This window comes from Anser anser (assembly GCF_964211835.1).
Source record: "Anser anser genome assembly, chromosome: 5".
NCBI classification, from domain to species: domain Eukaryota; kingdom Metazoa; phylum Chordata; class Aves; order Anseriformes; family Anatidae; genus Anser; species Anser anser.
Window position 1 is genome coordinate 37,855,504 of NC_139725.1, and position 25,794 is coordinate 37,881,297.

The 25,794-nt window shown below is 35.6% G+C and overlaps 1 protein-coding gene and 1 long non-coding RNA gene across 3 annotated transcripts in view; one reads left to right on the forward strand and one right to left on the reverse strand.

The window, feature by feature from the left end:
* The window catches only part of CARS1 (cysteinyl-tRNA synthetase 1), a 34,399-nt gene that overhangs the window by 6,173 nt on the left and 2,432 nt on the right, over nucleotides 1–25,794 (forward strand). For both annotated transcript variants that reach the window (XM_083839001.1, XM_083839002.1), the window contains 19 exons: nucleotides 2,937–3,028; nucleotides 3,878–3,966; nucleotides 4,302–4,398; nucleotides 4,860–4,958; nucleotides 5,981–6,130; nucleotides 7,086–7,226; nucleotides 8,014–8,102; nucleotides 9,202–9,323; nucleotides 11,139–11,251; nucleotides 11,654–11,782; nucleotides 12,017–12,146; nucleotides 12,458–12,561; nucleotides 13,579–13,676; nucleotides 15,127–15,316; nucleotides 15,831–15,899; nucleotides 18,893–18,974; nucleotides 22,646–22,726; nucleotides 23,083–23,150; nucleotides 24,521–24,580. In XM_083839001.1, coding sequence (XP_083695127.1) covers nucleotides 2,937–3,028; nucleotides 3,878–3,966; nucleotides 4,302–4,398; nucleotides 4,860–4,958; nucleotides 5,981–6,130; nucleotides 7,086–7,226; nucleotides 8,014–8,102; nucleotides 9,202–9,323; nucleotides 11,139–11,251; nucleotides 11,654–11,782; nucleotides 12,017–12,146; nucleotides 12,458–12,561; nucleotides 13,579–13,676; nucleotides 15,127–15,316; nucleotides 15,831–15,899; nucleotides 18,893–18,974; nucleotides 22,646–22,726; nucleotides 23,083–23,150; nucleotides 24,521–24,580 — 2,003 coding nt within the window. The remainder of the gene's footprint in view (nucleotides 1–2,936; nucleotides 3,029–3,877; nucleotides 3,967–4,301; nucleotides 4,399–4,859; nucleotides 4,959–5,980; nucleotides 6,131–7,085; nucleotides 7,227–8,013; nucleotides 8,103–9,201; nucleotides 9,324–11,138; nucleotides 11,252–11,653; nucleotides 11,783–12,016; nucleotides 12,147–12,457; nucleotides 12,562–13,578; nucleotides 13,677–15,126; nucleotides 15,317–15,830; nucleotides 15,900–18,892; nucleotides 18,975–22,645; nucleotides 22,727–23,082; nucleotides 23,151–24,520; nucleotides 24,581–25,794) is intronic.
* LOC310900717 lies at nucleotides 14,554–15,871 on the reverse strand. The gene is made up of 2 exons (XR_014585350.1): nucleotides 15,766–15,871; nucleotides 14,554–14,757 (listed from the first exon to the last, which is right to left on the reverse strand). It is a non-coding gene; the product is annotated as an uncharacterized lncRNA (long non-coding RNA).

A 25,794-nucleotide genomic window follows, 5' to 3' on the forward strand; every position in this document is an offset into this window, starting at 1 on the left:
GGTTGATCTAGGTCATTGAGTAAGCATGGGTGCTGGCATTTTTGGGAGCTGCATCACTCCTGCCATGATTTCCAGTGAGCTAGCCTAACTTAATTACTTTATAGTGAGAGCCTTCCTCAGGGAGTCATGGAATAATTAATAATAATAATAACACAGAGCTGTTGTATAGTGCTTGCAATATCTGTAAATGAATGCATAATGTGTTTGTCATTTTGGCTCACAGTTGACTAATATTACTCCAATGCCATCTTCTTACAACGTGTCATCATGTGTGTTCTCAGTTCCTAGCAGACCAGCAGTTAAAATCAGACTGCTGAGAGTAGATTTTGTGTATGCCTGCATGTGTTTGTGCTGGTTATTGATTTCCTTCCAGCAGGGAAGGAATCGCAGTTGTACTGCTGGCTCTGGTAGCAGATTTAACGCCACTAACTACGATTTGTCTGCAGAATGTTTGTCATGGATCAGGGTGGGGCAACCAGATAAAAGGCTTCAGTTTTTCCTGTCCACAAAATCTGCAGTGTAAAGTCTCTCTTTCTGAAGGGCTGTCTCATTAGCTTTCTGATTTTCTGATCTGTGCATATTTATCAGAAGTCCTGAAATGGTGTTCTGCAATGTTCAGGATGAAATAATGCATGGATCCACCATGCTTCTTAGGCCTTGGATATATTAACAGTGTTTTTTTGGATGTATCTGAGAGCTCCAGAGATGGGTTAGAGCAAATGAACCTCAGTTCAGCCAGGGGAAGACTACTGCGGGCAGGGATGCCTTTGAGTAGACTAAACAGCATGCCTTTACTTTGCCCTTGGTATCCATGTGGATATATAGAACATGTGCACATATATACATATCTATATCTATCTATATATATATGTGACACTTAACTCACAAACTGAGACCTTTAGGGGTCAGTTACTTGTTTTTTTTGTTGTTGTTGTGAGCTTGTTTTTTTTTTTCCCTTGTGTTTAGTGTGGTTGTAAGGAAAAAAAAGCTTTAGTGACTTATCTTTTATTAGACTAACCCACACAGGCTTCCTTCCCTGAGGGAAGCATTAGCCACAATTAAGCATACCAGTATAATCTTTGTAAATCAAAGAGTAAACAAATCCATACCTTGGTCTGTGTTATGGATAGACTGCTACTGCACTTGAACTGTTCTGGTCAGTAACATACAGTAAACTATTTAGAATAAACACATATTTCTGTGGATCCGTAGCACGCAGATTAAATGAAGTTCTTTTCTACATTTTTTTTCTTATTTAGGCAGTTACTCAAAAAAGTATGATGAGGAAGAGATTAAATTTTTTTTTATATACCATGGAAATGTATGTTACTTGTAGGTTTTCTGTCAAAAATTTTCATATGAGGATATTAGGGAAACAGAGTTAATGAATAGCATCCTGAAACACAGGATCAGAAAGGCAATTTTGTTGTCAAAACAAATAGTTTGTATAATATTTTAATTGTGGTTAAAATGCCTACCATGAGAATTCCTAAAGGCAGTACTATATGTATTAGCCTGGTACCTTCGGTGTATCTTTGAATTTCCTGTTTTGCTTCCATTCCAGGTTAATGTGATGATTAGTTTAACATCATTACAGCTGCAAGCAGCCCTGTGCATAGCAAACTGCAACTCTTTGACAGATGACATGCCCATGTGTTCTTTGAAAACACGTTTAACAATTGTGTTAAAAATTGAAAAGAAAACAAATGCAAGAATAAGCCTGCAGTTTCCCAAACTGTTTGGCAGCAGAGTAGAAGAGCTGAAAGCAGCAGCACAAAAGGGACATGCCACCTTCCCAAAAGTAAACTGAAAAGCATCCAAAACCCACCCACATACAGTGTGTTCCATGTTGAGTGAGTCTTCGGTGTTTGAAGTGTGGTTCTTTGGCTTACTGTCCTGCCTTCTAGAATGAAGGTTGTGATGAATTAAAATAAACCCTTTTAGTTCTGTGGACAATGATTTGTTGAAATCAGATTTTTTCTGAACACAGTTATCACAGTGATGTTCATGCAGAAAAACACCAAAGGAAAAAATGAAAAATTTGCAAAAAATACTTCGAAATGTAGTGATGAAATATAAACTTTCTGTTTTGACAACAGTTTACTGTTGCTTTGTAATTTGTGTTACACTATTTGTGTATGTGTAACATTGTTTATGAATTTCTACCAAGTTAAAAAGTATCGAACTTTTATTCCTATTTAGGTCAAAGGCAGTTTTCAAAATGTTGAAATTCCCCAAAGAACAGCAATTACAGGTCTTCCCATCTCCTTTGAATATTATCACTGGTATTACCCAGATTTTTATCTGTTCTCCTTAATGGCAAAATTTAACCTGCTGATGAATTGGAGCGTATTTGTGGTAAATGAGAGTGCTCAGAAATGCCTTGTGTACATAGCAACCACATATGATTAAAAGCTGAGGCTCTTTCTAAACCTTTTGGTCTCCTCTCCCTCTCATGCTAAGTACACAAACTCTGTCAATATTGGCTCTACAGATTAAGTCTGGTCTCCAGAGATTTTTTTGCAAATTCTTTGTATGATATCTATATGCCATCACAGTACATACAGTCGGCAGCATTGCAGAAAGCCCAGGACTGCCATAGCACTTTATTAATATTTTATTAAGTTTCAAAGCTCTTGTTAATGCTTTAACTGAATTGCACACTCTCACTTTTATACCCTTTTCTTTCCTGTTACTCGAATCAAAGGTAATAGGTGTGGCAAGGCAGAGGGCGGAAAATAAGTGATTGAAATCTTTTAGTGGCTTTTTAGTGGCTTTAGCTCTAACAGAATTATTTTGGATTACTAAATTGGAGTTGTTTTCTGTAATTATATATATTTTTTCTTTTGAACTAACTTAATGATGTGATAAGAAGTAAATGTTATACTGCAAAACTACTTATATTTTCAGTTCTATTTAAATTGGTTTTCCTCTAGGTAAAGGCAAACGTATGCAGCCCCCCTGGACTCCCCCTGAAGGGACAAAACATTCTAGACTCTGCCTCTACAACAGCCTGACTCGCAATAAGGTGACTAAATGAATGAAAAGTGAGGATCTCCTTAAAAATGCAAACAGAGGAGTCATCAAATGTTTGCTTCTTAAGTGTTTTCCTTATTAGTACACAGGTTTCTGGGGTTTATTTTGTGGGATTCTGACAAGCACGTGCCAGAAATGCTGCATTAGTCAAGTGTGTTTGGTGAGGCAAGTGCTACAATATACACAATAAATATACAGGTGTGTGTATGCATGTGTGTATTGCTTAATATATAACATGCATTAGCAAGTTATCATCATGTAAAATAGCCAGTGGTTCAACTGTAAAACACGTAAGCATAGGCAGTGTGAACAAAATAAAACCACAGTTTCTTTCTTTAGATGTCGCTTGAGTAAAAAAAAATCTTGCAAATTATATTATTGTAATACAGAGTGGTAAAACTTCCTGTGGCCTTGGCTGAAGGTTTTTGGGGGAAGAGAGGAAATACTAGGAATACTAATGTCACACAGTATGTAATATCCCAGAATATATGAAATGGCAATACTGTATAGCCTTTTTCAATGCAAAAGAAAGCCTGATCTTCCCTCATGAACACAGCTTGAACAATGGCCTACCTAATCCAAATCTTAGTAATCTAATATCTGGATAGATAAGAGTGCAGATAACAGGGTGTGGCAGCTTATGTTCTCTTTTAAATGCTAGTGATGATCTTTTCTTATAGTAAAACTAGGAGTGGAATAAGCTTTTTTTAATAAAAAATATATATATATATGTATATATAATCCATGTTTTTCATGTTCTGATTTTCCAAATGTGGTGTTTTTGGCTGAGAGCATGTGTCTTCAATTCTTTCTACTCACTGTACCATCCCTTTCAATTAAGGAAATATTTCAGCCGCAGAATGGAAAAAAGGTGACATGGTATTGTTGTGGTCCAACAGTATATGATGCTTCTCACATGGGACATGCCAGGTACTGTAGTTGCTTACTTTGATAAAAGTAATAACAGCAGTTGATATAAGTAGTAACAGCACTAATAAGTAAGCAAAGATTAAGGAGAAAAATGTACTTTATTTAGATAAGTGTATTACTGGACAATGGTCTTGTTAGTCTCAATGATCAAGATTTAAGGTTAGAAGCATATTATGTTCTGTCATTGTGTGAGGGAAAACTTGCTAGAGGATGAGGGAGAGTTGAAACTGCTATAAAATTATTGACTGATATTGAAGTAGTTTTTGCATGGAATAGAAACATATTTGAGGTATTCACTAAACACTAATACTAATTTTTGTTGCTGTTGTTTTTAGATCATACATCTCATTTGATATTCTGAGAAGAATCCTCAGGGATTATTTTAAATTTGATGTTTTCTATTGTATGAATATTACAGATATTGATGATAAGGTAAGACCTGTTTAAATTGTAATCTAAAATACTGTAGTTTGTGCATGAAAGTCAGAGAATCATGTGCAATTGCTATTTGGAAAGCCAAGATGAATAATATACTTACTGATATGTATTTTGTACACAAAGTCATTGATTTCTGTGACTTCCTGTGCTAGCAAACTACTCATACATAAACGAGTGCTGTTATAAATCATGAAGAGTAAACATTTTACAAAGATAACTTATTTTATTTGCCTCTTTCACTGTCTGTTGTTGACATGCCTAATTAATTCTGTTGAGGTAGCTAATTAACTATCTATGGTGTGTTTAAGTTGTATTACTGCTTGTGATTCTTGCATCTTGTTAAATTTGTATGGATCCTGAAAAGTTTTTTATATCTAATAGCATTAGATTTTATTTGCACTTTCTATAACTGTTGTTCTGCTTCACAAGAATATTTCCATATTTCTGCTTTGTAGATCATCAAGAGAGCAAGACAGAACTACCTTTTTGAACAGTATAGGGAGAACAAAATAACACCAGCTCAGCTACTTGAAGATGTTAAAACTGCCTCAGAGGTGGGCTCAGTATTTAATCCCTGCTAGTGTCTTAGGTTCTTACTCAGTAACATAGCAAAGCATCTAAAAAATGCCTCTGACTTTGCTGCCGGTTTAAACTTTCTGCTTGTTTCACTTATTCTATTGAACTGCTATCACACAGATTAGAAGTGTTACTGGAATAGCTTATCACTGATTTTAGAATTGACAAGAACTATCCATGTAAAAGGCATTCCTGACTTTTTATGTCTATAAAAGTTGTTTGTATATTGTTTTATACCATATATGTAAACATGTATAATGGTGTTGATGTGATGGGGGGGGAAAATCAAAAAAAAAATTGTATGTTTATTTGTTAGAATGCAAACTTCAAAAGTAGCCTTTTAAAATAGGTTTTCAAAAGCTGGTCCATAATATTTTAAAGCTGTAGATATCTGTGAGATTTCCTTTTTGTACCACTGATGGCCTTGGAAAGAGCAAAAAGTCTTGAAAGCTTAAAGGATGTAATAATTTGTGTGTGCTGGACTAAACATGGGGGAAGGTGATTCTCTGGTCATTTTAGAACTGCAGATCACAAAGGGATTATTGGTCTAATGAATGAAATACAGGCCTGGGAATTAGGAGGCCTGGAAATTTTGCCCAGCTGTCATTGCGTGACATACTTTTTAAGCACAGCATTTAATCTCTTTGTGTTTCACATTGAAGCTTCTCCATTTCAGATTTGGGATAATTAACTATGTAATTGAAGTGATCAATTGCATAGAAAGTAAACATTACTAAACGACAGTAATTAAGGTTTAGTGATTTATAAAGTTTTTGAAAAACTAAATTGAGATATGAACTACATTTTTTTGGACTAGTGAATATATGTGCTTACATTTCAGTAGTCTGATATCAAAGCTGTTTATAGTAGTCTGATATCAAAGCATAACATATTATTCATCAAAAGCAAGGTACTATATGGCTAAGATAATACATTGTATGTGGAACATAGCCCTACTGTACTGAAAGTTGTTTTTTTAAAACCTTTTATTTTTTTGTAGCTCTTTTCAGTTAAATTAAATGAGACAACAGACCCAGATAAAAAGCAAATGTTGGAAAAAATTCAAAATGCGGTGAAGTCTGCTTTTGACCCTCTACAAGCAGCTGTGCAAGCAAAACTCCCTGCAGAAGAGATCAATAGATGTCATGAGGTCAGTTTGAGCTCCTTTTTAAATTATTTTTATAATAGTCAGGGCCTTTAAATAGTATTTTGCTTGATGAAATTGTTTTCAGTAGGGGTTGTACTATAAATTGTTGTACAATCGTATATGATATTCCACTACATGTGGTTTTCTACATAAAAGTTTGTCTCTGTTGAGAGAAAAAACATATATAAAACTTAATTATGTTCAGAATGAATTTTATCCCAAAGACCATTACAATTAGCAACAGTAATCCTGTTGACACTATTGGGCTTTGGTATTCAAGTCAGGCAATAAAATTGCTAGCTTTTAGTAATTGGCTTCCACATGCCTCTTTTCTTGCTTTCAGATTATTTGTCATATTCACTGTAGGAAGCACAGGGTATGAGAGAAGTACCTCTCTAACTCACCTTAAAAAAAACACACATCTATTGTAGAATCAGCTATCTTTATAAAAGTGCGTAGTGACCTGAAAGAACTTGAAAAGCAACTAAAATCTAAACAATCACACCTTCTGAGCTATATGCTGTTGTAAATGAGTAAATAACTAAAAATCCACCTCTTAGTATAGGACTGAGAAATGCATCCTTGCTGAGGTTCAAATCAGTCTTTCAAACACTTCTTATTGATGTGCACAGAAAGGCTTCTGTTAGGATTGTCCAGCAATTATGGGGGTAATGGGTGGTGTGGTAACTGCAGATCCTGTCCAGTGTTTACGACATAAATTCCACATGCTCATGTAAGTGACCAGTATCAAAACAGATGTCAGTTACCAGTTTGTCTTCCTTCCTCTGAGTGTTTCATCCATATATATAAAGGACAATGTGATAGAAGCACAGATTACTCTGTATTCATAGCCAAGTGTCTTTTTCCTTAAGCGAACCTTTCTGTTCAGAGTAAGATCTTTCAGCACAGTTTAAACAGGACAAGTCTTTCTTCAGTTACACTTATAATTGTTTTGTAGATAATGTTGGAAGAAGCCAAAGATTTGCTGTCTGACTGGTTGGACTCAGAATTTGGCAGTCAGGTGACTGACAATTCCATATTCTCAAAGCTCCCCAAATTCTGGGAAGGGGAATTTCATAAAGATATGGAAGCTCTCAATGTAAGTAAAAAAAAAAAAAAAAAACTCTTTTCTGTTTTGTAAGTGTATATGCTGTGCCTCATAATACCCAGAATATAATACAAACCCTTTAATAGCTTTCAAAAGCCTTGTATTTCAACAGTATTGATAACGTATTTCCTTTAATCTTTAATGTGAATAGGTAGCTATTAAATTATCACCTGTTTTGTTTTCATCCCAGCAATCTTAAAACTTTTGTGCATGTTACCAGTGCACTGGAGATAAGTTTGGTGTGTACGCTCCATCTTTCCTCTTGGTCTAAAATGGGCTTATAATCATATAAACTGATCCAGAAGTTTCAGGTAGTTTGTTAGCTACACAGGACCGCCCTATCATCCTAAGCGTGTAGATTGACTACTGAATACTCTTAAAATTGTGTGGTGGTGACAAAAGTCAAGGACAGATTTGTCTGTTCCAGGTGAAATACTATGTCATATGCAGTGGATCAGATCAATGAAGGTTTATTTATTTACCTCCAAATCAAAGGGACACACTGCCTGTTCTGCCAGAAGTGCAGTAAGTGGAATAGGGGCTGTCTGCTGCAGTAGTGTGTTGGTAACATTGCCTTAGAGGCCGAGAAAAAAAATGCCACAGCATATTGTTGCAGAGCATAGAGCTTGAAGTAGGAGTCTTAGATTCCACTGTCACTTGCTTTTGAGCAAGTTACTCAATGAATGTATGATATATATATATATATTGTATATATTTGAATGTCTGTATATATGTATTTACATATGCGTAAATATAAAATGCTACTTTTTCTCTGTAGGTTTTACCTCCAGATGTTTTAACGCGGGTTAGTGAATATGTACCAGAAATTGTGGCATTTGTGAAAAAGATTGTGGATAATGGTTATGGGTAAGTTCACTACTGAGTGTTTTTGTTGTGTGCTTATACTGTATTGGATTGCTGTGAACACTTACTCTTTTCTGTTTTCATATGCAACAATATTCTTTTCCAGAAGTAGTGTTTCATCCAGTAAAGAAATTTCACATTACTTTATGCAAGATCTGTTATGTATAACCTGGTGAAAACGTGCTACTATATACTTCTTGTTTATATACTTCTATGCTTACAAAGAAACAAGTTAGATTATTAAAATTAATAGGGTGAAAACCTCATTCCTTAAAATAAATAGTCAAAGTCCAATTCACTTGAACTGGGCTTGACTTCCAGCTTTCAGCAGGGGATTTCAAAACTGGATCCCTGAGTGGATTGCTGGAAATCAGTTGTAAATAACATAGGTTAAAAAAAAAAAACTTCTCAAAATGATATTCTGACATTGTCCAATGTTTGTGAAAGTCAGGCTAATACTCTAGAAGCTCCTAATATCATGGTAGATTCCTGACTGGCATTTTTGAGTGTTCTTTCTCTTATTAGTCTCAAGTTTTCAACATATTTTCATTGTGAAAAAGCAAACCTGTGGTTCAGACTCCTATAATTTTTCTTGCATGTTCTTGCTTAAAATCTATGTTTTTCTTTCTTAAAAAAATGTTCAAAATCATTTGCATTGAATTATTAGTGTTCATGGTGGTACTAAAACTTCCCTCTGAGACTTTTTGTCATGGCTGCGGTAGAACAAAATCAGCAAAGTGAAGGAGGACAAATGGACTCTGAAACAAACATGATTCGTATTATATTATTGCAAAATATTAGAAGGGACCAGAATTGCTGTAGATATTTTTGGGGACTGTTAGTCTGAAGTCTCACCTATTTAAGAGTTTAACAAAAGATGTTAATAGGTTTCCCTTTGAATTTTATTCTGACCTTTAGTGCCTTACCTGAAGTCTTTATGGTAATGCCTTAAAACTTAGGCTCACCTAAGTCATCTTTACCACAGTGAACAGTACCATGCTGTATGTGGGTTCACTAGAAAAAGTAAGATAGTGATTTTGGGGGTACAGTTTAGTTAAGTCTTGGTAGAAAGTTAGCTAAATAATTATCTTTAACTTTTCAGGTATGTTTCCAATGGATCTGTATACTTTGATACTATGAAGTTTGATTCCAGTGAAAAACACTCCTATGCTAAGCTGGTTCCTGAAGCTGTAGGTGATCAGAAAGCTCTTCAAGAGGGTGAAGGTAAAAAAGGGAAAAAAATGTTTGCTTAAATTGCTGATGTGTTGATCTCTTCAAATGATTCTACTGATGTTTGGATCAAATTTACTGTCAGACTAGAATGGTCTACCTGCTTGCTTCCTTTGCCTCAGGATTTCTTTTCTTCTTTTTTTACTTGAACCACCACTGTGAGTTTTTAACTGGAAAACAGCAACAAATGTTATTCGTTCTAGGATGGCAGTATTATTTATTGTGTGTTATTTATTATCCTAAGGAGGTTGTGAATAGTCCAATTTGAGTACAGCCCAGTTTATTTGGCTTTTCATCTGCTTCATAGTATGTGGAGCAAAGACTTGAAGCTGAGTCTTCCACGTGCCAGGTGAAAGCTCTCCCTGCTAGGCTGTGTTTTTCTTTATGACAAATATTTGGTCTTGTGGTGTGTTTTTTCCTCATTCTTCTCTCATACTGAGAACTCTTTATTTTGTTAACCTTGTTGTGTTGAACTAAATCCAAATATAGATCTTTTGATTAGAGCCTTAACAGCGGACTAGCTTAACTAATGAATCGCATTTCATTGAGCATTTTATCTCTTCCTGAGGTTGTACCGTTTTAGTAGCAAATCATCCACAAAATGTATCAGAAGAATATTTAAAGGTTTTTATATAACACTTGTAGGTGAAATTAAGGTAACTGGCAATATCTGAGATAGGACATTAAATTGCATGTGATTTTTTTTTCTTATTTGAAACCCTTATAACTGAGGTTTTCTGTGTATATGTGGAATAAAAGGTGCGAGCTTAAACCACTGTCTTTGTGTCAACATGAATGCATCATTGCCACCACATAAACAAGCACAATTGTCTGCTTTTGCAAATAGGAACTAAAGCAGAATGATTAATGTAACTAATTGAGACTACGTGTATGTCTAGATCTATTGGCAGCCTAGTTGCTTTGACTTATTTGTCATGATTGTCCATACCCTAACAGATAATGTCATTTTGACTAGCAGAGGCAGCAGAAATGCTAAACTTTAAAAGTTGCAACTAATGTAAATAGAATATAATACTACTTGTCATTATGCACTTTGAACATTAAGTATTCTAAAAGACTGAGATTGCAGGTATCTCAACCTGTACATCAAAACTAATTGACAAGTTTCCCCTTGACAAGTTTGGCTTTAATCTCTGTTTCGGTTTTCATGCATTAAGTGGTATTGTTAACCACATGTAATTTTCAGCAGTACTGAAGAAATGGTAAATTCATAGTGTTTTGAAGATGTTGTAATGAGAGTACCAATCAAAAGATCATAAAGAGCTAACGGCAACTAATACACGCTTCATATATGATAAAAACATAACAGTAAATGTGTAGATAGTGAACAGCTACTAGCCATTCTGTGGGGCAGCCTAGACAGGGCATGCAAGAGATACCCTAAGATCATGTTGTGTGTGCATATTAAGACAGATTAATTAGTCTTAATTTTGATACTTATAACTTTGAAGTGATTCTGCAATCTTACTTGTATATAAATACAGCGGATTTTTTTTATTTATTCAATATTTCTTTTTCTGCAACTGGAATATTGGAATTGTGTCTGTAGAGAGAATGTAGATGAATCTCATGTCAAAACTTAGAAAGCAGTGCTGCTGATACTTGTCAGCTTTCCTGTCAACCAAACATTAATCAAAAAACTAAGGATTGTCAGAGTTAATTATGAGGGCTTTCAAGTGCTGAGTGTTTTTTTTTTAACCTCACATGGTGTGAGGCACAGTGAGACCAAAAATCAATAATGCTGGTGTTTAAATAAAATGTCAATGTTTACTTTTTCTCTCTTGAAAGGTGACCTCAGTATCTCAGCTGATCGCCTAAGTGAGAAGCATTCTCCAAATGATTTTGCTTTGTGGAAATCCTCCAAGCCAGGAGAGCCTTCATGGGACTCTCCATGGGGAAAGGTAAGGACATTACAGGATTTAAACCTTCTACACTTTATTAAAAAGCATGTTTTTTGTTAAACAAATACTGTAGCTCACCTCATATTATTATCTAGATTATGAGGATCTTATATTCAATAGTAGGTTCTGTTGCTATGCTCAATCTGCCTGTGCAATACTTTTTAAACAGAATTCAGCATGCAGGCTTATGATGACTTACTGGTCAGTCATCTTATGTTTCTCTGTAGTCTTTACCTGCAGAGATTCCTCAATCCTTTTTTTTCACATGTGATCAAAAATAGGGAGGATGATAATTAAGGCATCACAGATGTACATGACGTGTTAGATTTAATGAGCTAATGATACACAGGCAGAAGAGGAAGACAATTAGCTGTTAGCCAAGTAATGTCTTTATTTTAACAGGGCCGGCCAGGTTGGCACATTGAATGTTCTGCAATGGCTGGATCCATTCTAGGAGAGTCGATGGACATTCATGGAGGAGGATTTGATCTCCGATTTCCCCACCATGACAATGAACTGGCACAGTCTGAGGTCAGTGAACTGTTTGTCACTGGCTTTTGGTTTCTGTAGTGACAAAGCTATGTGCTTAGCTTTGACAGCAACTTACACAAATCTATCTATTTTTTTGTGTTATTTTTTAAATTTGCATATGTTTTGTATAAGCATAACTTTTTTTCCCCTCAATATTTTTATTCCTAAATTATCGTAGTTTATGGTATATATGTGTACAGCGTTGAGTCTTTTTTTTTTTTCCTTTTCCTGCAGGCATACTTTGAAAATGATCACTGGGTTCGATATTTTCTGCATACTGGCCACTTAACAATAGCTGGCTGTAAAATGTCCAAATCTTTGAAGAATTTTATCACCATAAAAGATGCACTGAAGAAACATACAGGTAAAAATTACTTCAGAATTTGAGTACTTTTGATACAGTTGGAGTGATGACTGTGGTAATTGAAGCTCATAATGGAGTTTCCAGAATTGGCTGACTGCAGGTATTTTTTTTCTTCATTCACTTTAGAACAGCTACCCTGTTCCTCATTGGTATCTGTATGGATAATAATGGTCTTGCTTTTTTGGTAGATGTACTGAGAGTAAGAATACTAAAAATTGTTATGTACTTAGCCATTATAGTTTTGGAGGCCATAAAAATACTTTTATTTAGTTTAATATTGCTTTCCTTGTTTATTTTAAAACTCCTAATAGCACGACAGTTACGGTTGGCTTTCCTCATGCACTCTTGGAAGGATACGCTGGATTATTCAAACAACACCATGGAGTCAGCTATTCAGTATGAGAAGTTTATGAATGTAAGTAAGCTTGCCATTCTTCCTCCAGCTCTCTAAACTCTATTGTTGTAATGTAAGCTCTCTATTGTTGTAATGTGTTTCAAGCAATAGAACCCAAGGATGTACAGGCCATATCCCCAGACGTTTGCCTTCTGAATTCATCATTTGGGATCTTACAGTATTTCTTTAGCTACCATTGAACATTCAAGTCACATAAATTCCACAGACAGCTACATTTCTCTGCAGGTGTATGCTCTGTCCAAGTTTTGACATCTCTGAGCATCTTGGCAATTACATGCAAGATTAGTTTCTCAGTTTAGCTTGCTGATAGGACTGAGTCCAACAGACACTCTCTACCAGACCAGACTTTGCACATATAGACAAAGGGCTATATTATTCCTACGTTGTCTTCCTCACCACATACATCGAACATTTGACTTTATTCCTATCAGCTGTAAGGTGAGGTGTCAGGCACAGTTTCTATCCCTGCGTAGTTTGGAGCAGTGAGTTAAACCCACATTTCCCACAAGGAGGCTGTACAGCATTTTGAGATTGTTGATGTTGGGCTTTCCAGCTGAAGCTACTCTGCTATTTATGTAAAATATTTGGCTTGGGACACACAATAAGTGAAAATGACTTTTCACCAAGCTGGATGGCTGCACGAAAAAAACCCTTGCTATAAAGCCATTCTTATTCCTTGTTTTCCATTCCTAGCAACACATGAAAATCTGACATAAGAACTCCTATCTAATTATTTTTTAAATGGTACTGTATTTGAGCAGCTTAATGTTAGAGTATCATTGTTGTATCAGGCAGTGGTAGAGACGAGACACAGAACTGAATTAGTCTGACTGTGATTTATAGAGTTATGTGAAAAGTGGGGGTTTCCCTCTTGTGAGAGCCATTCAGTAGATCCTAGCCAAAATAGCATTGAAACCATAAGTTTTACAAGGCTAAGTTTGAAGTAATGCTTTTTTTATAGTAAATCCTGTTTGTGTGTAATCTAAACAGGTTTTGAACTATGTTCTTCTTCTTTAGGAATTCTTTTTAAATGTGAAGGATATTCTTCGAGCTCCCACAAATGTTACAGGCCAGTTTCAGAAATGGGAAAATCAGGAAGCAGAGCTGAACAAAAAGTGAGTGAAGCATTCCTATTTCTTCTCTGAATAGACATGTAGCTGCATGTTTAATTTTTATTCGTTGCAAAATGACTTGCTAGTGGTATTTACAGGTCTGGTAGCATTTCCACTGAGTATCTCAGCTCTATACAAGATAGTGAATTTAATCTTGCAGCAGCTTCATGAAGTTTAGATGAAATTGTTGAATTTCCTTTCATTTGTGTTAAGTACACTGTCATGTCTTGTGTAGGGAAATATAAGTCATTTGTTAGATAGTTGTAATTTCCTTTACTACTTGAGATGCTGTCATCCTATTTGAGAAGTGAGTGATAATTTGTATACAGTCTTTACAACCATGAAAATAGTATTTTACACATTTCAAAGTGGAGTAACTAAATTGAAGACAAACAAAAGTTAAATGACTTGACTAAAAGTACAAAAGATCAGGGTGTTGATATTTGAAAATGTTATTGACTGGAGAAAAAACAGTGATATCAATATAGCAGTCTTTCACATTTATAACAAACTATTGTTATTGTTTGTCATGTGAACAGCTTCCTATGTGACTTCTGTTACATGTGAAATTTAAAAAAGAAGCTTCTTGTGTTGTGGTACTAACATTTTTCCTAATTCAGTTCACTGTCACGAACAGAGATGTTGACTATTGTAAGACCAAGTGCAGATGCTTCTGTTTAGTGAAAATTCAATCTTCATCTTCGGGTTGGTAGAGAGAACCCTTTAAAAAAATATAAAAAGGGTGTGTGGGGGGAATAAGTAATAGGTCAAAAGAGAGGGATAAAGAAGTGGGATAAACAGAAGATTATGTTTCATGATATTTGTTTTTGTCTTATCCACCACTTCTCACTTTCTTTTCTCTGAAAAAAGTATGTTGTTTGAAAAAGTCTTAATATGTGTGATGGAACAGTGCTTAATATAATATATTGCTTATTATGCCTATTTATAAACATTACATAGTTGGCATGAATTTATTCCTTTTGTCTGCTTGTAGCAGCTTCATAATGCTACTCTTTGTGGTAAGTTCATTTCCAAATTGGTGTTCCACGTTAGAAAGATGGTAAACAGATTCCTAAGGTGGTACCTAGGGATAGGAGATCAATACTTTAAAAAGTATAATAAGTACTAAATAAGCAATTTGAACTGCTTTTAATAACTGGTATTAAAAAGTCAGCTGCTGAAAATGCATTAGATGTAATTTGTTTGGATAGTTGTTACCAGCTAGATTATCCTGCCTGCCTTTGTTTGTAGTAGCAAAACAGCTGCATCATGGTGATGATGCCTTTCTCTCACTCATCTTTTTTTTTTTTTCCTCCCCTTCAGATGTAAACTTTGATCAACAAAAGACAATCTCATTTTTAGGCTCCCTTCACTCCTCTAACAAAAGTTCTTTAGAGTAGATTGCAGATACTTTTGACATAAATAGTAAAAAAAAAAATGTTTTTCTTCTTAGTTTTTACGACAAGAAAGCAGCAATTCATGAAGCACTGTGTGACAATATTGACACTCGCTCTGTCTTAGAAGAAATGCGTTCGTTAGTCAGTCAGTCAAACTCCTATATTGCTGCAAAGAAATCTTCCAGACAAATGCCAAACAGACTTCTTTTAGAAAACATCAGTTCCTATCTCACTCAAATGCTAAAGGTATGTAATAGCAAGTAGTAAAGTTGCTATTGCACTGTGCAATTTTAACTGTTGTATTTTGCAAATACGTAGGGATCTGTACAGATTTTCTTTATCTTGTAGGAAACTAGAGATCTTCCACATGCACCCCAAGCAAAACAATCCCAAACTGCAGTGCATGCTGCAACAGGAACAATTTGGAACCCTTTATAGTCCATTATAATTTCAGCTGATGTTTTGCTCAGCCGTAGAAAGCCCCTATTACATAAACAGAAAATCAGACATTAAAAAAAAATGAAGTCAAAATGTCAAATCTGACTGCATTAAACCTAAATCTGAAAGCCAATGCTTAATATGTTGTATCAATTAAAAAGCAAAACAAATTCTTACTAACACAGTGAATTGTGGGTTAAATGAACTAGGTGGCTTCAAAACCCTAGTACATGTGATTTTGCTTAGTCTTCACATACCTGTGACTTGATGTATACAACCTGTTCTTTTTTTCCTTTTTTCTTTTTTTTTTCCCCTTGACCAGATTTTTGGTGCCATAGAAAGTGATGACGCAATTGGTTTTCCTGTTGGAGGGAATAGTCAAAACATAAATGTAAGTGAAGGACAAAGTACACTGTACAAAATTACTCTGTGTCCTTTTGAAAGTCTAGGTTAGATAAAGGGATTACATTACTGGTATGTAGCTGAGTTACTTCAGATTCAAATGTTATAAGTAGAAACAATATAATTAATTGGCTAAGGAAGTGGGATTTTTCTTTTATGACAGTTGTTATTTTATAGGTTTGTTTGACTTAATAACAGACAAATTGTACAGCAACCAGAAAAAGAATTATCTCATCTTCTGAATGATGAATCTGTTTAAGAAACCACATTAACTACAGACAGCACATGATACTGTATAAAGACTCATTACAAGGATTTGTATATTAAGTAGTTTCAAAAATACAATTATACTGATTAAAGTTCCTTGTGGTACACCAAAAACCAGCCTGGAGGCAGCTGGAGTTTCATCCTCAATTCAATCTCTTTTTCTGATCTCATTTTGTAGCCACGGTATTTATCTGGCTTTTGAAGGCTGTTTTGCTTTGGTCACTCAGCAGTACCACTGTAATGCAGAATTTTCCTAGAAATATGTGGGAGATGCCTGATGAAAGTGCTGATGGGCCCTGTAATAATAGTAATGTTTCATGGGGCAGGCAGGAGAAATAACTCCATCTGCAAAGCCATCAACTTCGCTCTTTCTGTTCATGAGAAAATCTTTATGAGAAAGGACACTGATATGGCACAACATCTGATATTGGGTAGCTTCTAGTGCTGGTCTCATGCACTTTTGCATTCAAAATTGTGATCATGTGTTTTTCTGTTCCTCCTTAGAAGGAATAAAACAAACAAATGCAAAACAAAAAGACAAACAAAAACCCCTTAGTTCACCAGAGGAAGAGAAAAGCTTACTTGTCACTGAATGTCAGTGAACACTCGTCTGGTAATTGCTCATGCAAACACTTACATTACTGTGCTGTGGAAATATCTAATAATGATATACAAAGGATAACGAAGATGCTCAGCATTCCGTGCTAAAAGCCATCAATAGTGAATTTTAGCTTAACTCAAAATTATTTTGAATTTCAGGAGAAAGACAGCATCTTAACACTTATCTAGGGAAGATGAAAATTAAATCTGTATTTAACACTTCATTCAAGTAGTGTTCCTAAGAGCTTTAGGGGAAGATTGGCAGTAGCTTGGAACAAGAAGTTAAGCCTTACACTCTTTTAAAGTAATGTTGCTGAGGTTAGTGGAGTCAAAAGAATCTGGTGCAGAAAAGGAATTTCAACACCTGTTAGTGAAATACGTATATGTTTTTTGTTGTTCTTGTTTTTGTATACACAGTCAGTTCACAGAAAACCAGTAGTCAGGTACCCACCCAGAGCAGCTTATTTTGCATTTTACAGGAAAAAAACTTCTGTTTTTATCACCCAAGACATTTCTGATTTAATCATTATAGCATAAAGATGTATAATATCAACAATGTTTTGGCTCTTCCATTAATTGTTATATACCCTCTTTCAATCTGCAGATACTTACTTTTCTTAGCAAAAATTACCAAGTGAACATTCCGGGTTGGAAAACTTGTCATTAAAACAGAAAGCTGTGAATCAGGCCTATTGCTTCTGTGTCCAAATAAAAGATGAAGGAATCAATAGATCTGAAAGTCATTATCTCCAAAAAAGACTTAATCCTCTTCAAAAGCTCTGACAGAAAAGCAAGCATAATTACCATGGTTCATTGATCGACTTGAAAGGGAATTGGAGAGATGTGCAGTCAGAAAACCTCAGATTCCATAGTCTCATTTTCCAAATGACTTAAGCATTTCTGTCAGGTTAGTTATTCTGGAAATAAAAATCTTTCATCTTTAGATGTCTGGTATATCTAATAAAGTAAGGATGGCACATGCTTTCCTGATGCCACTTCATTTGCATGTTGAGGTAGTTTCAGTATAAAGAGGGTAGCAGAGACATGGCTGTAGCTCATGTAGTTTCCAGGGTCTCTTCTTTCTGCCAGACTTAGCACAACCACTTTCCTTGTGGTTGTGAAGATGATCATGTAGCGTTCACATTTACAAAAAGTTTTACCTGAGCCCATCAGGTCCTTTCACATGGGTACTTTTAGAGCATAACAGCCTCTCTGGTCTGCGAATTGCACAGAAATATGTAACAGATTTAACAGATGGGAGAGACACTTGGAAACTGTAGGTGAAACAGAAGTGTGTGTGTTTATGTTTTTCTCTATCTCTCCCCCACGCTTCAAAGTAATTAAACTTTTAATATAAGCAGTCCCCTGGGTGCCCAGCTTCTCCTCTTAGGATTCCAGAGATGTGATGGCAAACAGCCCTGATCTGTAATTGTAAGTGTTCATTGCATTCACAGACAGCTTGCTGTTGCTATTCGCTACCCTGAAAGCAGGATTCTCAGGATGACTTGTCTGAGCTTTCATGAACAGCATTTATTCACACCTGAAATACTTCAACAGTAGTCTCCCCATGCTCTGTGTTGAGGAGGAAGTCATGGGGGGGAGTACAGACAACTGCACTGTACTGGAACCAAATACAGTAAGGATACACAGACATTTGAGATCTGTTCTAATGCGAATAAGTCTTAACATGAGCTTCACTTGATTTATTTGTGACAAGCAGTTTGACCTAAGTAAGACAACATGGAACATGAAGGGGCAAATTCATCTGGGTGTAGCTCTTCAGCATATCTTTGGCAGCTGTTTTTACGCCTATGTATTGCATTATAGTCAGCTGGGCCATAGCATAAGCCTGTGGAACTGATGTATCTGTAACTGCAAAGAGAGGAAAAAGGAATGGAGAGAGGCAAGGTGATTTTATCAGCCCAAAAGGCGAATTGTCAGTTAATGCAAATTATCGTCTCTCCTTTGACATCAATAGAGCAATGACACTTTTTATTGATACATATCTGCCCTGAGGGTCAACTTATATCCAAAAGCATGTAAATATGAAGTGGATAAGGACCTGTTTTAAATCTAAATTATGATTAGCTAACTGTAGAAATAATTACCCTACAGATTGAATCTACAGTGATGCCATACCTACAAGTTCTCTCTGAGTTCAGAGAAGGAGTGCGACAAATTGCCAGAGAGAAAAAAGGTGAGAATTTACTTTTTCCTGTGTTGTTGCACATGAGATTTGGGGGATGTGGGACTGGGGAGGACAGGGATGATCTGGCTGTTGCAGTCTCTTTGCTTAGAGAATAAAGGTAAGGCATCTTTAAATCAGAGTTGCTTTTAATACTTATGTCTCTGCTACATGTCTCTTTAATTTGGGAATCATTTACAGGCTACTCAGCTCATTTTCTTTTAATTGCTTAAAGACTCTAAAAGTTCAGGAATGAAGAGGATGAGCTATTGTTTTTCTAGTTCAGGGCATTCCCTGCTTTCTTGGTATGAAAGTAGTAGCCATCATCTCTCACAGGGAGAACGCATTCTCTTAGAAATGTAGATTGCTACACAGATAGCATCTGTGTTTAAATAGGCTGAGATGTTCATTCTTAGCTGTTAGCACAATTGGAATTGTGGTACCCAAGATGATAATTTGGTGTTCTCTTTTGAAAATTCATCTGGGAGTTTCCTAGAAGTTGTTGTGGGCTACACCTGACACACACACCCCGTCTCATTTTGAAAAGCTTTGATTGTGCTGTTTTATTGAATAAGCAATAAGTGTATCTGATACGCCCTTGATATGACATCCATAATTCCCTTGCATAGGTCAGAGTCAACTCTTTTTAGTGTTAACAACCACTGAGATAATCTTATCACTTGTTATCTTAATGGCTTCTTTAGAGTGGCATCAAACATCAGCGTGGTTCACTGTGTGTAACTGATCTGGGTAAAGAAAAGTAATGACTTAGTTCACAGCAGACTAAACAGCTCCTATAAAATGCACTGTTTTGTCATCCAAAGAGTCATTCTGCTGATTGCCCAGCAAAGAAAGCTGTCCTGCAATGTGGCCGTTCCTTTCTATGGTATTGGGATAGTCAGTGCTCTGTCCACTGTTCAGCTTTCTGAGGCTCAGTTATGGAAGAGATGAAGGTGCAGGTTAAGGCATGCTGCTAAAACGTGCAGTGCTTAAATCCAGTGTCTGGGTGGAAGCTTTTACTGCCTGAATTATTAGCTTTGAGACCTTTATTACTGCTTATGTTTAACCATCTGAGTCACTGCTAAAAGGGAGAAAGAACACTTACCTACTAACCCAATCTATCTGTTTATATTAGTGTTTCCTCCTAAATGCAAGACTGTGTATCAAAAAATGCTACTGAATTGAGTTCATAAGGGCAACTTACAAGGATCTTCATGGTGCATTTGGTTCCTTGTAACTGTGTTGCTATTTCTCACCTGATGCAATTCCTTACCTGAGTAAATAGGTAGTAAATCTGTTGTATGAAGATAATTTTCCCTTGAAGAATTAATAGCATCTACTTCACCTAAATCTTGCATTCTTAATAACTTGCTCTTTGCATCCTCCCACCGCTCCCCCCACCTGCCCCCCCCCAAAAAAAAAGGTAATCAGGATGCCATCCAGAAACACAAACTTAAACTCTGTTCTGCTACAACTGTCTTGCTCGAAAAAACAGCTAGGTCAAAACAGGTGATAAGCAGAGATGCAACAGGAAAGATAACTATCTGTAGAACCAGAGGATGTTTGGATTGCAATTGCTTTGACAAATTTATCTGTAGTTAGCAAAACAATAAAATACTAGTCCTTCAAAGTCACTGCTAGATGTAGCACAGGATACAAAATCTTGTGATTCTTCTTAACCTTTCTTAGCGGAAATCCTGCAGCAGCCATTAGCATCTTCCTGTGTCCTGCACCCATCCATTGTACCTTGGCAGAACTGTTGTATCATTCCTGAATTAGCTTGGATTTTCTTTCTTCTCCCCTTCTTGCCTGTTCCCCCTCCTGTTCCTTAAAAATTAATTCCTTTCTCAGTGCCCTAGACAACTGTATTACTGACAAAGGTTGCTATGACATGAGATGATGTTTTGGGGGTTATTTTTGCAAAGTGCTTGGGCAGGTAAGCAAGTAAGAAGCTGGGATGTAGTAAGCCTTATGTAGTCCTTTTTACTGTAACTAGCCTGACTTCCTCTGCAGCTTTGCATATACCCTCTCTGCAAGCCAGAACTCTTAAATGGGCAGTCCTGCCTGCAAAGCTGCCCCTCACAGTAGTAACTAAACTGTCGTAATGGAAACCAACAGTGAAGATGTGTTTTATGGCCTTGATTAATTGTGAAAAATCATTGTTAGTACTAACTGTTCCTGTCTCTAAATTGTTCTTCCCTTTCCATTCCATAGTTCAGCAAAGCTCCGAGGAGTTGTTTCAAGGGTTTGAGAATAGATTTTAGAGGTAGCTTAGTGTACATTTGATTGAGAGGTTAGATTTGTTGTGGCAGAGTTAAAATGAATGAAGAACTAACTAACTAAGTTACCTTTATTTTGAAAATTCTTCAAAGTGTATTACATTAATTTCCTTGTCTATGAAGTTAGCATGTTCCTCCTAACTGAAAGCAGGCTTTTACAACAAAGATAGCTTCCTTCCTTGCAGTTCACAGCTTAACATTTGTTACTGTCATCTGCTGCATTGTGTGACTGAGATTTATGGCAAACTTTTTAGGGTTTATTTATTGCTTACTTAAGGGGATCTTGCTATCTAATTGGTGATTTGAGAGACTTTTATGTAATGAAGGCAGTAAAGAGCAGGACAAGATAAACAATTTAATTTGCCTGGTATTTGTATTAGCTTTCTGTTGCAGTAACAACATTTAATTTCCTCCATTTTGTTTTCCTAATTGAAACGTGTATATTATTGTTTCATTTCTAAATGTGGTACATTTGTCAAAACTCAACATTTTGTAAGCAATACCTTCCTGTCTTGTAAAGAGAGGAAAGAAATTACAGTGACAAATTTGATTCAGGAAACAAATGAGAGAACTAGTTCAGAAAAAAAATATATATATATATGTATGCAGTTATGATTGATTTTATGAAAGTAAGGTTCTGTCTTGTAACACAAAGCAAAAGGGACATTCAGTGAAATTTGGAACTTAAAAATGATTTTTTTTAATCCAAAAAATTGTCATAAAAAATTAAAAACTCAGAACTCAGTAAAATTTATTATAGTGGGTGTGCTGCGTATTTTATGTGGGTATTTAAAATATCCAGAGTTGTAACACAGTATAAGTATTTTGCATGGAGTATTGAGCTTACAATACAAGGAACACTCTGTGTGCAGCATTGGATTGTAGGACTAATTAACTTCCGATCCACTCCAGTTCAGTAATTTCCATGCTCCTCATTATATGAATCTGTTGTGTTCCTACAGTGTAACTTTTTTCATCCTAAGGTGAAGTGGTGAGACAGAGAACTAACAGTGTGCTCCTGTAAAAGAGAACAAACAATTACAGATTTAGAAGTTCCTGGTTTTTTTTCCTTTTAAATGATTTTTTTTTTAGTAAGGAAAGGTTTTTGGACTTCTATGGGATTATGGTACTGAACTGAAATTCTCATTGTGGTTTTCAGGAACAATAGCGGTATCTCAGAGGAAATGTATGAATTCCTGCAAAGAAACATGCTTCCTCTCTCTGTAGCTGAAAGAAGGCAGAATTTATTTAAAAACATCTATCGCTTTAAAACAAAAGACCTTTCTGTGCAACCTGTGTGAGAGAGTGGCAATTTCTTAATTGCATTTAAATAAGTATGTATCAGGATAGCAGTATACTTTCACCAAATCTTACTTAACTGTAAGTATTTTTCATTCTCCATAGTAACTGAAGTGCTGCAGTTGAGCGATGCTCTTCGAGATGACATCCTTCCTGAACTTGGCGTTCGATTTGAAGATCATGAAGGTACCCAATTCTGTATCTTGTGAATTTTTAGGTATCTGTTTTTATAATCTTATTTTCTTGTGGGAAAACAAGCTGTCAAGACTGATATTGAATAATCCACCATACTCAAGGACTGCAAATCTATAGCATAATGGATTTCCATTTTCATGTACATATTATGTACATGTATTTTGGAATATATATAGGATAAAAATATATATCACAGTCTTTTTCTACAGTACCTAATTGCTTAGTCATTTTTAAGTAGTCATTCTGTTGTATTTGCATTCAGCTTGAAAAAAATTATAAGGTAATATAAAGTTTATCTTTCACTATTCAAGCATGGAAAACTCATTCTTTTGTTTTTGCTTCTTCAGGACTTCCAACTGTGGTTAAATTAGTGGATAAGGACACATTATTGAAAGAAAAAGAAGAAAAGAAAAAGGTTATTATTTTAAGCATTCCATATTTTTTTATGTTTAAAGTAATGTAGAATCTATGGATACCTTTACATTTCCCTGATAGTTTGTAAGCCTAGTAATAATAATAGAAATAATACACCAGAGTAGATACTAAAGTTAGAATGGTGTTCAGGAAAAGGATTTTTCAAACAGCAGCTGCTAGAAAATTCTTTATGGGATGTAATGAATACCACTAAGGTGTTTTTTTGTTGTTGTTTTTTTTAAATCTTCATTTAATTAAGGGATGTTGAGTATTGCATACATATTGTTTTATCTCTCTGAAAGAATGATTCCAATGAAAAATTGATTCTGACTTTTTTTATCTGTACAAATGAAATTGACATTTTCAATAGAACTAGACTGTGTTTATTTGCTATATGAAAACAAAATGCACTGGTTAAATCTTAATGTAGCATGAATAAGTGAGATATTCCAGGTGTGAGGGCAAGACGTTACATGTTGCTATATAAACATCAGGAATCATAAATCACATACAGAAAGCCTGTACAGATACCCTCCTGTTTGCACTTCTTAGTGTTAATGTTTGACTCTGTAGTATTTTAAAGTAACGCTTTATATATCTGTCTTCAGTTTTAACAGATTAAAAAATTCCATCATGACTAGAAATGTTTGTAAGAATTCCCAATATTTCTTCTTCCGTGTGGACTTTTTTTAAAAAGGGAAAAATAAGACACGGTTGCAGCCAGTTCCAGGTGTTTTCATCAAAAAGGCATTTGAGGGCAGTTTGTATATAATCGATGGGTAGAAGCTGCAGCTAGAGTACATTTTCCCTGGAAACAGTGCTATGTTCAGTACTGGCAGAACCCTTAGAAAACTAATGGGTCTCCTAAGCAAGTACAAGATACTTTTTTTTTTTTAAAGGTTTTTAACTTGGTTAAATTTGGATAGTCGTTGCCCTAGGAACATCAAGGGATGCAGCTACTTGAGAAACTGTAACATCTTCACAGTTTGAGGCAAGAGCTTAAAATATTAGAGGAATATGGTCTTATTAAAGACATTTGCAAAACATTTTCCCTGTGAAATGGCAGGACCATTTCTTTTGCAAGTTTTGTATTCTTTCATAGGTATACATTTTGCATGCAAAACACATCCTGAACAGTTAAAACTGGTTTAACTGTGAATAAAAGCAAATGAAAACAAAGTCTTCCAGTGGGAAGTATCAGACAATCCTAATTACAAGGCATAGTGTTTTCGCTGTAGGTTACGCTGTCAGTTCTGTCTGCAATTAGATATCCGGTGGAGCTAGCTAGCTGGCTCAGATTTATAGAAAACAACAAAATGAAGTAGTTACCTGAAATAGTTACCTTTTGCTCATTAACACTGCCTTTCATAGATTGAAGAAGAGAGAAAAAGGAAGAAAGAAGAAGCAGCCAGGAAAAAACAAGAGCAGGAAGTAAGTGTTCAAATTCTTTTAATCTGGTTTTGAAGAAAAGTGTTAACAGCAGTAGTCACGTGCAGGAAAGACTGCATTAGAACACAGGCTCCCTGCACAACATTAACTGGACCTCCATTTATTTATTTTTCTACACTTTCCTGCTCAGAATGGATTTGGCTTGCAATTTAGATTTGAATACTCATCTCCTTGATGGCTGTTGTTATAGAGCAGCCATCTTTCAAAACAAGAATGAAGACTGCAGAAGCTTCTCAGATCTTGTAGCACATATTTCAGTGTATAGACAGTATTACTTTCTTAATTGCCAAAGTGGTATCTTACATTCCTGTTAGGGAAGATTTTGGTTGTGTCACTTACGCTGGAAAGGGAACCAAATAGTCACAGGTATACATGAAAAACAAGTTGTCTTATCTTTGAGACTCTCTCTGTTCCCTATGCTTGAACTCTGAGATGTAGTATATTGTAAAAGCACATTTCGTCTAGCTAGCTGGAATTGTGATCACTTAAAGGTTTTAGGCTTTGGGTGAGGCCAGAGTAGGTGAACTTGGAGGAGGAAAAGATTGTTTGCCATGCTGATGACTCTAACCACAGGAAATGCTTTCTTGGGCTACAAGAGGAAGTAAACTTCTAGAGAGTGTCACATACAGAGGGAAAAAACAAATAAATAGCAGTTATCTTCAGTAGATTCCAAGTAGTTCTCTTCGTTTGTTCAAGAAGGTGATTCCCTTGTATTGGGCATAAATGCCTTGGAAAGGATTCTGAGATGTGCTTGTTCACAAATAAGTGAAAGTTCAATTTATTTTCAGTGCAACTACTTGCATCCAGATCCTGCTGTGACCTGCACAGAAACTTGTTCTTGCCAGCAGGGAATTATGTCGATAAAGGTGGTTCCCTTTGCAGTGAGGTCATTGCTTAACATGTTTATAAATAGTAGTATTTGCTTTGTGTTTACGCTTAAAACACTAAGGAACCAAATGAGCAGAAATCGCATGTAGTTTTCGGAAAGTATAAGCAAGTTGTTTTGCGTTTCTGCACCACAATTACTGTATTAAGTTGTTCTCTGCAAGTTTAAAACATTAACTTATTTTTTATTTTCCCAGACAAACACATCTATGATTTACTGAGTTGTTCCTCACTGGAAGTTTCTTTTCACATGATAAATAATGGTGAATTAAATGTTCTTTGATTTGCAAATTATTTACTTTTCTATTTGC